This window comes from Diachasma alloeum, unplaced genomic scaffold (genome assembly GCF_001412515.2).
Source record: "Diachasma alloeum isolate Michigan unplaced genomic scaffold, Dall2.0 Dall_scaffold_00179, whole genome shotgun sequence".
NCBI classification, from domain to species: domain Eukaryota; kingdom Metazoa; phylum Arthropoda; class Insecta; order Hymenoptera; family Braconidae; genus Diachasma; species Diachasma alloeum.
This window is the reverse complement of record NW_021680345.1, coordinates 4,031,176-4,046,546: the sequence shown is the minus strand read 5'-3', so window position 1 is coordinate 4,046,546 and position 15,371 is coordinate 4,031,176. Positions and strand designations below refer to the sequence as shown.

The 15,371-nt window shown below is 35.2% G+C and overlaps 1 protein-coding gene across 1 annotated transcript; it reads right to left on the bottom strand.

Annotated features, from left to right (window-relative positions):
• Positions 1–382: 382 nt before the first annotated feature.
• On the bottom strand, positions 383–14,624 carry LOC107041163. The gene is made up of 14 exons (XM_029126487.1): positions 14,539–14,624; positions 13,590–13,816; positions 12,583–12,798; positions 10,957–11,158; positions 10,111–10,311; positions 8,570–8,721; positions 8,330–8,489; positions 4,910–5,121; positions 4,599–4,838; positions 3,238–3,436; positions 1,960–2,154; positions 1,747–1,895; positions 831–993; positions 383–737 (listed from the first exon to the last, which is right to left on the bottom strand). Exons 1-14 carry the CDS (start codon positions 14,546–14,548, stop codon positions 712–714), a joined length of 2,352 nt encoding a protein of 783 aa, XP_028982320.1. The 5' UTR covers positions 14,549–14,624; the 3' UTR covers positions 383–711.
• Between the last annotated feature and the right edge of the window lie 747 nt (positions 14,625–15,371).

Genomic DNA, 15,371 nt, shown 5'->3' with positions numbered 1-15,371 from the left:
AGTTGCGAATTGGTGTTAATTGGGCTGTGGCATGATTTTTTTTATTGCTTGGGATGATTCAATACGAAAAGGGAGGAAAATGTGGAATACTTTTTTTTTTACTCTGGAAAATGGGAGGGAGTTTATACACTGCCAGAAATTTTTTGAAAATTTAAGCGATAACTTCGTGCGAATTTTTCATGTTGTGCACAATTAAATTGAATTCGAATTCATGAATCTGAATTCAATTTAAGATCAAATCGCTCATGAAATAAACTAATTTTTTCTTGAATACGCGCTCTTATGAAATTTATTTTCAAATTAGTAATTCACCTACTGGAAGATTTCGAAAATAAAAATAAAAATAGAGAATAATGTGAAAAAATATACTGAATCCAATCTTTATAATTGATTGTTTACTGGAAATTTCGGGAGAAATTTCTACGAGTGCAGGGCAACAAGCGTGATATTTCACTACAAAGAAATGTTCACATAAATATCAATGATGTTGGCGCAAGAGAAAAAAGGACGTTAATTCCTTTTTGATGACGAATTGTTTGGTCTTCGTGACTGAAAGTTAATCTTCTGATATCTCAAAAGAGTGAAGTTTCTTCTCTTTTGATTAATTTTTTATTCCATATCTAATAACAAGCCTCATAATAATGATTGTTTATTACTCCAGGGGATAAATCATCTTAGTTTTTCTTCCCTATAAAGTTAATATTCCACTACTTACTCTTCCACACAATATTTCACGTCTAGAAGAAAAGAAAATGAGAAAATATACGATCAATTTTATAATTTGTGCTGAATAGTGGCTTTTTGAAATTAATTTCAAAGGGGATTACTACCTGCGGGTGAGACAGATAATATCCAGTCGATGTAGGCTCCAATTCTGGTATTTATACCTGGATTGTTCCCATACGCGCAGCCAGTGCTGTAGCTTATTATTCCCGTGAGTACCAGACGTTTAGTTATGTGATTTCTCCACAGTAGAGGCCCACCAGCGTCAAACTACACCCAACGAAAAAAAAGGTGCAGTTATCCTGACAACGTTAATGATTTTGAAAAACTTATAATTGATATAAAAAAAGTCTTTATGTCGCTTCGCGGAGCCTGCTCAAAACTCGACTTCTGCACGATTTGACATAAAATATTATAGAGCACTCGGTAATAAATTTCGTTTTCAACGAATGTGTGTACAGACCTCGCCTTCGGCTCAGCCTGTAAACTACACATTCGTTGAAAACGAAATTTGTGCCCTTGTACTCTAATGTACTATTAAAATTACTTTAAAAAGTCCATAAAGAAAAACAAATAAGTTGACAAATTAAGGACATTCGAAAGAGATGAAGTTCAGGATTAACGGGGCATGGATTCCTGATGATTAGTGACGTCTCTGAAAATCAATTTTTTTTCTCTGACAAAACAAGAGCCTTGTTAATCTTAGATTGGTCACCATTTGAGGGAAACTGCCCCGCGCGTCGTTTTTCTTTAACTACAATTGACTGGCTAACCGGAAAACTTAAAAAAACAATTGATTTCGTCAATTGAAGTGTCTAAAGAATTATAGTAGTTTTTAGAATAACATATTTTCCGAAATTCTCAAAGAAAACAAATCAAAAAAACAAAAGAAACTGTTTTCTCTACGAGGAAGCGATAAGGAACACCCCCAGAGAAAAAATACTCCTGCTGCGCAATTATCGATCTTTCACATGGAAAATACATACTTCCCGAAGAGAAATCATTGATGAAGGACGATATTACCTGACAAGCGTCTTTCCCTTCCGTAAAAGTACAAATTTGGAACTCCTGAATGCTCGAAGTCTTCCTACATTCGTAATTAGTAATAACACTGACTTCTATTTTCTGCAAGGTAGTAGCCTTTGCCCCAGTGAACGCAAGGTTTCCCCAGCCTGCATATTAATAATGAATTAAGACATTTCATAAGTAAAACATATAAATTGATTCTGTGATCACCTAAAACGTCTACGAATTGTCCTGCGAAGCTGTCGGGCGCGTGTTGGAATGGCAGACAAACAGGTCCCACTTGCTCATTGAATTCAATAGTTCCTGATACTGTGATTATTGCGATGTCGTTGTACTTTCCGGAATAGTACGGGTGGATGTGGATAGAATCTACTTTGAAGATTTTCGTTGCATCGGTGTCACTGCCTGATTCGAACCAAATGACATTTCAGTAGCGAAATGGTCAAACGGTTTAAGTCGACTTAGCTCTTAGCTGAGTTTTCGAAGAATATCTCAAAATCTAAGGGAGATAGCAAAACTTTCGTACATATCTTTTTTGAAACTCTTAATGCGCTCTACCGAAAAGGTTTTAACAGAAATTTTGCTATCTGCCTTAGGTTGCGAGATATTCATTGAAAACTGATGAGTGGTCAAAATCGACTTGAACCGTTTGACCACTTCGCTACTGATTTCAGAAATCAACTGGACTGTCAGATCATGGTGGGGTAAAATGGACACTGCCTACTTTTTTTCAAATGTTAATGACATGTTGAATCGTAAGTGAAATGGATTTAAAAAAATTGAATGTACATCCTGTCCGCGTCCATGCTTTCCCTTTGCAATTGGCCTGCCCTGTTGAAAAATTTCGTCTAAATTTTCTGCGTCAAATCTCGGAAATTTTTATCATGTTTAATTTCCATTGAAACTTCAGGAAATCTCGTCATTGAAAAATCAAATATTCCATTGATTTTCAGTTTGAATTATCACGAAATCAATAGAATACTTAATTTTTCAGTTCCATCACTCCGTGAAAATTCGAAAAAATCGGTAAAATTCAAGGGAAAATTGAAAATTCATAATAATTTTATTTTGAATATTCATGTTTCATTGAAAATTCAATCAAGCCGTGCAATTTTCGTCTGACTTCTACTGAAAACTCACGAATTTCCTTCAATTCTAAATAAAACTTGAAATTTTATAACCACTTTCCCCTAAATCGGATTCAGTGTCACATGTTCCGGAGTTATAAACATTGATAGAAATGTAAAAACTATCCATTTCGCCCCACCCTCCTCTACTAACGGAATTATCAAGTGATAATTTTCGTGGTTTGAAGACTGTTTTATCACGAAAAGTCTGAGAAAGCTTCATTTTCAAACGAAACGTCGCGATTTAACAGTAAAATAGTATTGTTTGAACTCCTCCAACATATAATTTGATCCAGTGTTACCATTCATGGGAATGCGTAACATTATAAATTATGGGGAGTTCTCGGAGGATTCATCTCACTTGCTACCACATCGTGCTCTCCAACCAAAACTGTTAAGAGACGCTGGTCTATGTCTTCTAGGCACGAAGCGGCAGTGATCACTTGACGATTGTTAATGATGGTAGCACCGCAGTAGACCTCTCTGAACGAGAGATCGACGAGACCAGCCATCATGGGATATTCATTCACTTCAGTGTCTGTACCCCCTACGATTTTTTCCTGGAAGCAATGACTCAACGGTTAATTTCGTTCATTAAGAACTTTTGAATAAGCGAATTTAGTCGAAAGATTTCTGTTTGAATCCCAGAAAAAATGGATCTCTCCATAATTGACTTTTCATTGACAAAATTTCTCGAAATTCAAGTGGAAATGTATTGAAAATTTCAGCGATTATTTTTCCCAATCGGATTTCAACCAATCAGACCGCAGTATTTAAGGCTACCCGACAGTTTTATTTCGGATATTTCCTTCTAGCTTTCGAATATTCCGCAGTAGTTCTTCATTTTTTTTAACCTGAATATTTCGCAGTAGCTTCATTTTTTCGGCTCATTTCAGATAGAATCTTATATTTGACAATCTATGGAAATCGGGTTATTCTATTGACATAATTTGTTCAAATCTTCCCCAATTCACCTCCTGATGTTGTCCACTGCACTCTGCTTGGGCAAAATCCGATTGGGAAAAATAATCCGACAAATACCCCTCGAGATTCAAAATTAATCGGGTATTTTCCTCGAGCACCCCTGCAAGCAAACCATCGTGCCAAGTTTTGCAGAAAAAATGACACCCTCATTTGTTTGCAACGAAGCTATCGGGAAATGCCCGATAATTTTGAAACTCTTGGGGTATTACTACTGAATATTTGATGAAAAAAGGTTGATAGATTCTGTTGTTTCTATGTAATTCATTCTGTTGAGATTTTTTCTATGAAAAAATGAGCTAGGAGTAAAGATTTCCCGTTGTATTTTTTGCTCCTCATTACACATACTACGAGGGAAGAAATTTATTGAATTTATGTGGAAAAATGCTCACGGAGGAAAAATTATCTGTCGATTTTTGTCTATGTCAGATTTCCAATTAAATTTGTTTGCACCTCGAAATGTGTTGTCCGACAAATACCCCTCGAGATTCAAAATTAATCGGGTATTTCCCTCGAGCTCCCCTGCAAACAAGCCATCGTGCCAAGTTTTGCAGAAAAATTCCTCGCACAAGCGCTCGGGATTTTTTAACTTGCAAAACTTGACACCCTCATTGGTTTGCAACGGAGCTATCGGGAAATACCCAATAATTTTGAAGCTCTGGGGGTATTACTACTTAAAAATTATTAATAGATTGGCTTGATAATAGAAAACAATAATTGTCACGTAGACTACAAATTCACCGAATTCTTCCAGCCACAGTGACAAGCTTCCTCGTCATTCTCTTCATCCCCTTCGTAATCTGCATCCTCGTATGTTTTAATATCGCACTCGAATGTCCCACCGTCAGAAGACTCAGGGGTGATCAGGTTAATTTTGACTTCACCATATGCTTGTAAAAATACTTCATCGACACCACAGTATGCCCGAGCCTCGACGAATAATCCCTGGATTATGAGGGAATCCTGATTACAGTCAACACTCTGAAAAACGATCGTAGAGTTAGGGGATGGAATCTCAGAGAAGTGAGTAAACAGGTGATGATAATAAGTACTGCTGGCAGGTTCACTGAACAATTGACATCCATGACTCGATCGCTCCTGGTGATCCACTGGCAGTTATTCTCTCCTTCATATTTACGAGGAAAATAGGGGTTGTACACAGAATACGACTCTCCGCCTCCCAGTATCTGGAAGTAACTGCAATTTTGAGTCGGAGAGTTGCTGGTTGCTCTCGAATATCGCAGGAAGATGAGGAATAATAATTCTGGAATTGTTACAATTTTCCAATTTTTTAATTCCGTAGCGGAGTGGTAAAACGATACAAGTCAATTTTGACTATTGACCAGTTTTCAATGAATATCTCGGAATCTGAGGGAGATAGCAAAATTTTTGTTATAACCTTTTTTGTAGAGCCGATTGGGTGCTACGACAAATGTAATGACGAAAATTTCGCTATCTCTCTTAGATTCGGAGATATTCCTCAAACACTCAACTGGGAGATGAGTCGACTTGAACGGTTTTACCACTTCGCTACAGGATTAAGGACACTTGTGTTCTAAATTCAAGAATAATTCGCACTGTCTCAGCACTTGACGATATGTAGGGTTGTAAGTGCCATTGAAAGACAGGAAAATTTCTTCCAACGTCCAAAGAAAGACGAATTATACCCCTGTAGGGGCAGAACGGATCATTATTTAGGTAAACTTGGCATTGAATTTCACTGTCTATTCAATAACTCCACTCACAGTTCCACAAGAATTACTCTTAGATTGAGAATTATATCGTCGGTGTCAGTGATTTTTGGATAAAATTTATTTGCATTTTTATTCTTCACTTACTACTCAACATTTCAAAAGTCGTAATATATCGGCCACTTTTTACTTCTTCCTCAACATTACTTCGAAGTTAATAAACTTGTTTACGCGATAGGGTTCACGATACCGATAAGAGTCGCACCCATTCCTGTAGTTTCTACTCGTCACTAGACTGTTGAAAATTTTCGTCTGAATTTTCCGTGGCAAATTCCGGAAATTTTTATCGTGTTCAAATTCCACTGAAGTTTCAGGAAATTTTGTCATTGAAAAATCAAATATTCCATTGATTTCCTGATCAAATGATCTACAAATCAATAAAATACTTGATTTTTCAGTTCAATTATTCTATGAAAATTCAGAAAAATCAGGAACATTCAGGAAAAAATTGAAAATTCATGTAATTTTGTGTCTGAATATTCATGTTCCACTGCACGGAGAGAAATATTCAATAAAAATTACGTATTTTTCCGTAATTTCGGGGCGAAATGTGATTGTAGGAAATTTTACGGAACTATTACGGAATTTTTCCAGAGCGTTCCGTAATTTTATCTGATACCGTGACTTAAATTTTTTGAGTCGATTCCGTAATCCATGAGCGAATTGTGAGTTCCGTAATTTTGACTAAACATTTCTCGCCGTGTGAAAATTCAATCAATTTGTAAAATTTGCATCTCCTTCCCATTTCAAACTCATGGATTTTCTTGAATTCTGCCTAAAACTAGAAATTTCATAACTGTTTTTCCCCTAAATCTGATTCAATGTTACTCTTATGACAATTACTATCATATTTTCAATGAAATTTCAAAAAATTTCTAACAGTGTATCGCCAATGTTTTTTTTACATTCTCCTTGTTGAAGAACTGAACGAGATGAAAGGTCGTAATTGTCATTGAAGGACCGTAGAATTTCTTCCGAGATGCAAAGAAATGCACTACTTACCCACCACTTATTACAGGGGCAAAACAGCTCATTTTCGTATTACATTCCATTCTTCATCCACCAGTTATTATCGAAATAATCTGTATGGAAGGGTACACATTCATTGAAGTAAATGTAAGTCAATGTTTGATGACGATTGAATAGTTTTATTGATTGTACAGTTGATGCTGTGTTATTCGAGGAATTATGATGGGTTCTATGGATTTATTCGCGTTAGTACTTCTCACCTGGGGCTATTCACTAGGGATTGTATGATGACAAGTCATTCAGTCGATTTTCAAATAGATACAATTATTGTGTTTAAATCTTAATGAGAGATTGAAACTATAAACTATCAACAAATGCAACGAATTTTTGCGACAAATAAGTTTGTGATCTGAAATAAACGGCTTTCGTCTGACAGTCGAATGATCTTCTGACCTTCTGACCTAATGGATTTGAAAATGTGACGTCATCTCGTTCTCCTGATATTCACTCGTCTACGCAATATTTATAGTCTGTAAAGGAAGAGTAAGGAGACAATTCGTTAGAAATTCACGTACGTCAATCGACGCCTTTTAGAAGAGATGTAACTCGGGAAAATGATTAGAAAAGTCACATTTTGAAACTATAAATTAACCCTAGATTGGGCACCATATGAGGGAAACCCCGCCGCGTGTCGTTTTTTCCTTAATTACAATTGACTGGCAAACCGGAAAAATAAAAAGAAATTACTTTGTCAATTGAAGTGTCTAAAGAATTATAGTATTTTTTGGAGCAACACATTTCCCGCAATTCCTAAAAAAAAACAAATTATTTCGAACAGATGAATTATCTTTTCCCGTGTTGCATGAAATTCCCCATCACGCGACATTGCCGGGAACTCGTTAAACGCGCCCGGGCAGTCTAGAGTGAATTCGGCAACGCTAGAGCCTAAATAACACGGCGGGGAATCCCCGTGGTGATGACCAGAGTCGCAGGGTCGCTTTTGGTGACCAGACAAGGGTTAAATTAGGGGCTAACAGAATGCCCTTAATTATTCAAATTTTGGAACGAATTTCCTGCTGAAAGTTATCGATATTTTAAAAAATCGAAGCACATTAATCTCCAGGAGATGATGATGAAGATCAGTGTGCTTTGGGTTGAAAAAATATTAATAATTTTGAGCAGGACATTTGTTTAAAAATTTCGAGAAAACGATGGCCTTCTGCTACCCCTTAAGGGGCGCAAGGACGCAACGTGACAGAATTATGATCAGATGAGGATTGAAACAATTGAAGGTATTATTGTTGAAAGTATTCACGATTTGCCTTCTTTATAGTAGGATAAAATGAAGACCTTCATATGGTGAATGAAACGTGAAAATTTGTTTTTTTGTTTTTTTTTTAAATTCACATTTCTTTACCTCTGTAATTAATGCAGACTAAGATCAATCGACGAATTTCTTTCTGAGTTACAAGTATTTTGATGAAAAATACAAAAGCGTTCACGTCTTAAAAATTTTCATCACATTACGGTTTCACCGAAACTCCAATCGATTTCGTCATTTAAAATTCAGAATTCTATAGAAAAATAAATGTAAACCGTAATTTTCAGTTCAATTATTCCGTGAAAATGGAATTACAGTCCTGAGATGCGTTTCTTTGAATGATTTTCCCGAGTTACGTTCGATTTTCTGAGACACGTGGAAATTTACGTCAATAATCTGGAAAAGTCGAGTGATAGAAATGGAAGAATTACCGGGAGGTTTCTGGGACGTAATGAAATCGATAAATCCGCCAATCCTGGTGTTGACTGCTGGATTACCGTCCGCGCAGGCACCCCCGAAACTGACGAGACCCGCGAGAACGAGACGCTTAGTGGATGGATTCCTCCACAGGACAGGTCCACCGCTGTCGTACTGAGAAAAATAACAATTTTATTGCGAGGCAACAGGAGAAGACTCACAGGACTTGAATAATAACTGAATGAAATATTTACTTGACAGGAGTCTTTTCCTTGCCCCAGGGTGCACATATGATTCTCGTTAATTCTGGGATGCGTCCGTCGGCAATCTCTCGGAGTTATCACACCAACCTCGGCTTTCTGAAGGGCTTTGGATTGTGCTTCGCCAAATTCAATCGATCCCCATCCTTTCGAACGAAATGAAACGAATGATTTGTATTTAGAACCAATGATTAGATAAGATTGAACGAATTTTATAGAAAAACCTAGCGAATTCAATAGAAAATTCTACAGGATTTCTATTGAACTTTTATTTTTGTAATTCTGTGGGAGAATTTTACATGCAGTTTTATCGCGCTTTTTTTTTGTTATAGAAAATATTTTATACACTGTTAAAAATTTTTGTCTGAAATTTCCGGTACACTTTTTGGAAATTTTTATCGAATTTAATTACCACTAAACTTTCAAGGAATTTCGTCATTGTAAATTCAGAATTTCGTGGAAAAATTAAAGAGAACTGTAAATTTCAGTTTCATTTTTCCCTGAAAATGAATAGAAAACCAGAAAATTCCGGTAAATATATTCTTGAATTTTCAGGTCAGTGACACTGAATGCGATTTAGGGGGAAAAAATCCTGGAATTTCAGATTTCACTGAAAATTCAATGTAATTTGGCACTGAATATTCATATTAGATTGGAAATTCAAATGAATTAAGGAATTCTCGTATTTATGCTGCTTAAAATTCTGGAATTTCATTGAATTTTCAGTGAAACCTGAAATTTCATGATTTTTTTCACTAAATCCCATTTAGTGTCACTGTCCTGAAAATTAGTAGTCAACTATGCACGAAATTTCATTTTTTTTCTAACAGTGCAGAGAAAATCAATGGAATTTCATGTTTCTACACAAATTGTTCTCCTGGGACATTTTCACTAAGAATTTCTCGTTATGAATTTTGTAAGTTTTCTTTCCACTCGATTTTTCTTCTCTCTTCATTCGAAAAATTAGAAAATTTGCGTCGATGAATTTCTACAGAATATTTTCCATAAAAATTTTTCGATAGAATCGGCCAAAACTAATAGAATGTTCAACAGAAATCCAATAGATTTTCCTGCGAAATTTTTCCGCACGCGATCTCATCAATGGAGTAGTAAAACGTAGCAGACCACAATTTTTCACAGATTGTTGAGCATTAAATCATCTTGATAATGAAAAATTTCAGAGAAAAATACAAAAAGACATTTTTCGTTGGGTATTTCTTTATCTGCAAAAGCTGTCTCGATATTTCTTCCTCATATCATGTGTTTCTGAGACAAATGCATAATGAACGAAAATGGGAAATTACTCATTACTAATTTTTCATGCTTGGTAGTATATCATTACCTTTGCAACAAATCATGTCAGAGGAAAACGGCGAGAATAATTTTCTGTTGGAAATCCTCATCTTTGCGAAAAATATTTCAATATCATTTGTTTCCAAGATGAATTAACAGTGGATGAAAATCTTGCGTTTGAATCGAATGTTAAATTCGATTTGAATGAAGGCTGAACTATTCGTTTCAAAAGAGAAAATTACCTAGAATGTCAACGTAATTCCCTGCAAACGAGTCAAACCTATGCTGGAAAGGAAGACAAGCGGGTCCCACTTGTTGGTTAAATTGGATAAGAGTAATTGTAGTAATAATCGCAATATCGTTGTCTTGAGTCCCTGCATTGTAGCGAGGATGTACAGCGATTCCGGTAATTTTGTGCAGCACTGTAGCGTTGGTTTCATCCGCTGAAGCAAATCAATTGCAATTAATTAAGGAAAAGAACTAACTCAAGAGGTAAAAAAATTTAAAATCAGGAGCGAAGTGGTAAAACGCGGACAATTGGAAAAAGAATAAAATTTTATGGCACAAAATTTCAAATCACCCAGAAAAATCAATGGAATTTTGAATTTTTTCTGCTGCTGGAAGATGCGAATTACCTAAATTACTTGAATTTTTTTATTAAAACGTGAATATTGACCACAAAATTACGAGGGATTCACCATTATGTATAATTAATTAATCTATTTGGATGCATTTTGTTGTTTTCTATTTATTTTGATGGAATAGATGAAATAAAATTTATATTTCTACTGATTTTTTGAAATGATGAAATTCTTCAGAATTTCAGTGGACCTGTCTTTTAATCAAAATTTTCAAGTAGTTCCCTGGCAATTTTAGCCAAAATTTTTAAAATTGGAGGTAAAAAATGTGAGAGTTGAAAAAACGTGAATTTGATCGAAAATTGGGAATTTCAATTTTTTCCAGATTTATTTGCCTCAATTTAATTAATTTCTCGAACTTTGTTATGTTCGAAATTAAGTCAATAACTAAATGGAAATTAGCACTTCACTACGGAATTGAAAAATTGAAATTATTCATTTGGGTTTCACCTTTAACTAAATCATGATCTCCAACTAAAACCGCGAGATTAGCACTAGTCATATTGGCAGTTATACAATGGGCTGCCGTGACAACCTGACGATCATTGATAATAGTAGCGCCACAGTAAACAATTTTCAAATTGACATCAATGAGACCAGCCATCATGGGATACTCATTAACTCCAGTTGTCGTACCTCCCACTATTCTCGTCTGCAAAAATCACTCAGGTTATTCAGGTGATTCTCTTACACTGAGAGAAAAATTGAAATAATATCAGTGAAATCGAAATAATTTTTCGAGTGGAGAACATTGAGGAAAGAACTGTACTTTCGTGGACATTTGACTTGCAACTTTGAGAAAAGTAACATTGAACTCAATCTATGGCGAAAACAATCATGAAATTGAAGATTTAATTAGAAATTCAATGAAATCCAAAATTTTTGAACAGCAGAAAGATGAGAATTCCCTAAATTATTTGAAGTTTCAACCAACGCATGCATATTAAGTACCTAATTACACTGAATTTTCAATTAATTGAAAATTCAAGAAAAAATTTAACTGAATTTCTCTGATTTCTGCTGATTTTCGAGGGATAATTGGACTAAAATCTTCAGTTTTCATTGATTTTTTCCTAAAATTCTGAATTCTTACTGGCGAAACACCCCTGGAAAAAATGGAAAAAATGTCTGGAATGAAAGGGTAATCGAAAATAGTGACGTTATTGCCGTAGACCCATAATTTACTATTGAGGTCGGCACTACCCTTTCGTATTTTCCAATAGAATTCAAGGCGACGTTTCCGTTAGAGTCGTTGAATTTTCAATGACACAAAAATGTGATAAAAATTTCCAAAAAGTTTACCGCAGATTTCAGCTAAAAATTAGTAACAGTTTTGATTTCATACAAGAAATTAGTGCTCGTCGGGTGGAAAGAGTATGATATTGAATAAAAAATGCTATTTTTCCTCGAAATGAGATAAAAAGTTTCAATTTTCAGAAATATGTCTCTGATTTTCAGAACCGGACTGTCTCTGATCCATAATTCCATTTTTTCATCTTCAATGACACTAAAATGTGATAAAAATGTCCAAAAAGTTTACCGCAGATTTCAGCCAAAAATTTGTAACAGTTTTGATTTCAGACAATAAATTAGTGCTCGTCGGATGGAAAGAGTATGATATTGAATAAAAAATGATATTTTTCCTCGACATGAGATAAAAAGTTTTAATTTTCAGAAATATTTCCCGGATTTTCAGAAACCGACTGTCTCTTGATTCATAATTCACTGAATCGGAGCTCTTACTATTTTCAGTCATTTTTTTATCATTTGACACAAACAAAACGATTTCTCGAGGCAAGAAATTCCCACTTGATCGTGAAGTATTCACGTTCAACTCATGAACACTACACCGAATTCTTTCATTAGACGGAATTCTTATTCCAAACCATTTGACATTTGGCCCACAAAATTCAAATTGTGACATTATGTCGATATTTCTCTCAGTATATAAACTACCGTTGAGGGCTACCGAAGAACCTTATCATAATAGTAAACATAACACAGCCCACGATGTAGAATTAGCTCAGGGGAAATGAGTAGATAATTAAAAATTAGTTTCGTTTTAATGAGACTCACTGGGTTCTTCCACCCACAACGGCAGGAGTCAGTTCGATCAGGGACATTCTGAAGAACGCAGAGGAACCTTCCTCCAGGTGAATATCTCGCACTCTGCAGGGCTATGATTACTTCATTGCCCTCAGATACCAGGTCCAGTCGTCCCTCTCCGCAGTAGCGTTGAGCCCCTCTGGGATTTGTTTGAATTAATACGACGTCCACTGGACATCCAGGCCGCTGGGTTAATGAAGGATATTAATGAAGGATATTAATCAGGTTCTCTCTTGTTTCTTGATATTATTCGATGATTTTCAGAGGGTGTTGGAAGGTTGGCGATCATTAGTAAGAGGGATTTTTGAGAAGGTTACACACTGCTAGAAATTTTTCTATATTTCATGGATTTCATGGAAAATGTTGCAGTAATTCTCATGAGAGTTACATTGAATCCGATTTAGGGGAAAAATGGTTATGAAATTTCAAGCTTTAGGTCGGATTGAAGGATATTCAGAAGCTTTCAGTGGGAGTAAGAACGAAATTTCACAACTTTATTGAAGTTCAATGGAACATGAATATTCATTCACAAAATTATATGAATTTACAATTTTCACGATTTTTCTGAATTTTCGTGGAATAATTGAACTGAAAAATCATGTATTTTATTTATTTTCAAATCATTCAAACAGAAAGTCAATGGAACATTTGATTTTTCAATGACAATATGTTCTGAAATTTCAGTGGAAATTGCAGGTGAGAAAAATTTCTGGGATTCGATACGGAAAATTCAGACGAAAATTTTTAAAAGTGCAACATATCAATAATAGTAATGTTTAATAAATCATTATAATTACACTGAGAATTCTTCCCATCCAAATTTCAACGAATAGAATTCCACTATTTCATATAGTCAACACGGTATTCAACTGATAATTTTTAATAATTCAACTGGTAATTTGGAAATTACCAATCATTTGCGAAAAATAGACTATATTTCATCTAATGAAATCTCTGTGAAGGGATTGAAACAATACCTGATAGGGAATGATGAATGGCTGACATTTTATCTGTATCGGCCGATCACTTCTCGCTGTCCATCTGCAGAAAGTCCCAGGGCGATAATTCTGATTAGCTGGATACCCTGGACTGAAAACGGGGTAGGATCGTCCAGGCTCTATTCTCTGTGCATAATCACAACCGCTGTATTGAGATTCACCCGTTCCCACCAATCCCAGGAGGACCACCAGAGGAGATAAAAATCCTGAAACAGAATAAATTCAAGATATTCACCGACCGATATGTTCAATTTTTTCCATGTGATTCGTGCCTTAAAAGCATTACGGTTGACCGAATAATAGCGCGGGATAATACGGAATTGAATTCCTTATTTTTTATACATCCGAATTCAATTCCGTATTACCCCGGGCTAATATTCGGTCAACCGTAATGCTTTTAAGGAATTCAATAGGATTTCAATAAGGAATTCAATTCCGATGTATCAAAAATAAGGCATTCAATTCCGTATTATCCCGGAATTGAATTCCTAATTTTTTATACATCAAAATCTATACCCGGGGTAATCCGGAAGTGAATTGCGATGTATAAAAAATAAGAAATTCAATTACGATGAATAAAAAATAAGGAATTTAATTCCGTATTATCCCGAAATTAAATTCCTAATTTTTTATACATCAGAATTTATACCCGGGGTAATACGGAATTGAATTCCAATGTATAAAAAATAAGGAATTCACTTCCGTATTTCCCCGGGAATTCCGATGGATAAAAAATAAGGAATTAAATTCTGTATCACCCCGTAGTATGGAATTGAATTCCTTATTTTTTTTTCATAGGAAATTGTCGTCAGCAATGCCATTTTGTCCCACGTTTTCATGATATTGTTATCAGGTCGTTCAAATGTTCGTTAAACTGTTTGTTTTTTTTGTGGAATTTTGTTTTATTTAGTGGAAATCGTTCACTCACTCTCCAGCATTATTGAAAATCAGAGATCTTTTGGTCCGTTAACTTCCTCTAACTATAGCGAACTAAATCAGCTTGCTCATTTGACAAGTGCTCTATATAAGCGGGAAGCCCGTGCCACTGATAACACCTGTGTGTATTTTACACTTGTGCATTTGGTTTTCTTCGTTTTTTTTTTATCGCTCTTTTCTTCGGGCTCAAGTGATCATTTTTTCATGGCCACCGGTATGTAAAAACATGATTTCTGATACTTGCTGGAGATAATTCTCGGTAACTGTCTCATGATTTTTTCGTGATTGATGGGATTCTTTGGGAGTTTATTGACCCAACTTGAATAATTCATTTTCGGTGTAATTTTTTCACTTGTGTTCCGCGCTTTTAATGCTTATTTTATCGTTATCTGGAATTTGTTTATGATTTTTAGGTTGTGATTCGTTACGGAAAAGTTTTGAAATAATGAATATGGAAAAGCTGTTGGGGGAAATACTACAAGTGATGCTATTGTTGGATGTGGACGTGGAAACCCGTTGGGTATTTTTTGAATTTTTGGTAATAAAAAAATTGCGTTGAAGTTTCAATTTTGTGGGTGTCAATTGAAATTAAGACTAAATTGTTGATGGAATTTTTCATTCAACTTGGCAGTTCAGCTCGGTAAACATTGCGGATAGCTCTATAAAAACTGAAACCATCTGCGGCATTTTAAAAATTTAGAAGTGACACTTTTAAAATTAGATTATTTATTTTGAAATTTATAATTTTTTTATTTTTAATGGAATTCGTTGCAAGTCCGAGAACTTGCACCTGGCTATCGCCTGAGGGCCTTCAGCCAGATATTT

Bases quoted from the DNA above. Each gene is read 5' to 3' on its own strand.
- LOC107041163 (XM_029126487.1), bottom strand. The intron at 12,799-13,589 runs GTATTGTTTCAA...TCATTAACCCAG, and splicing joins CATTCATCATTCCCTATCAG to CGGCCTGGATGTCCAGTGGA. The intron at 11,159-12,582 runs GTGAGTCTCATT...TGATTTTTGCAG, and splicing joins GTTGTGGGTGGAAGAACCCA to ACGAGAATAGTGGGAGGTAC.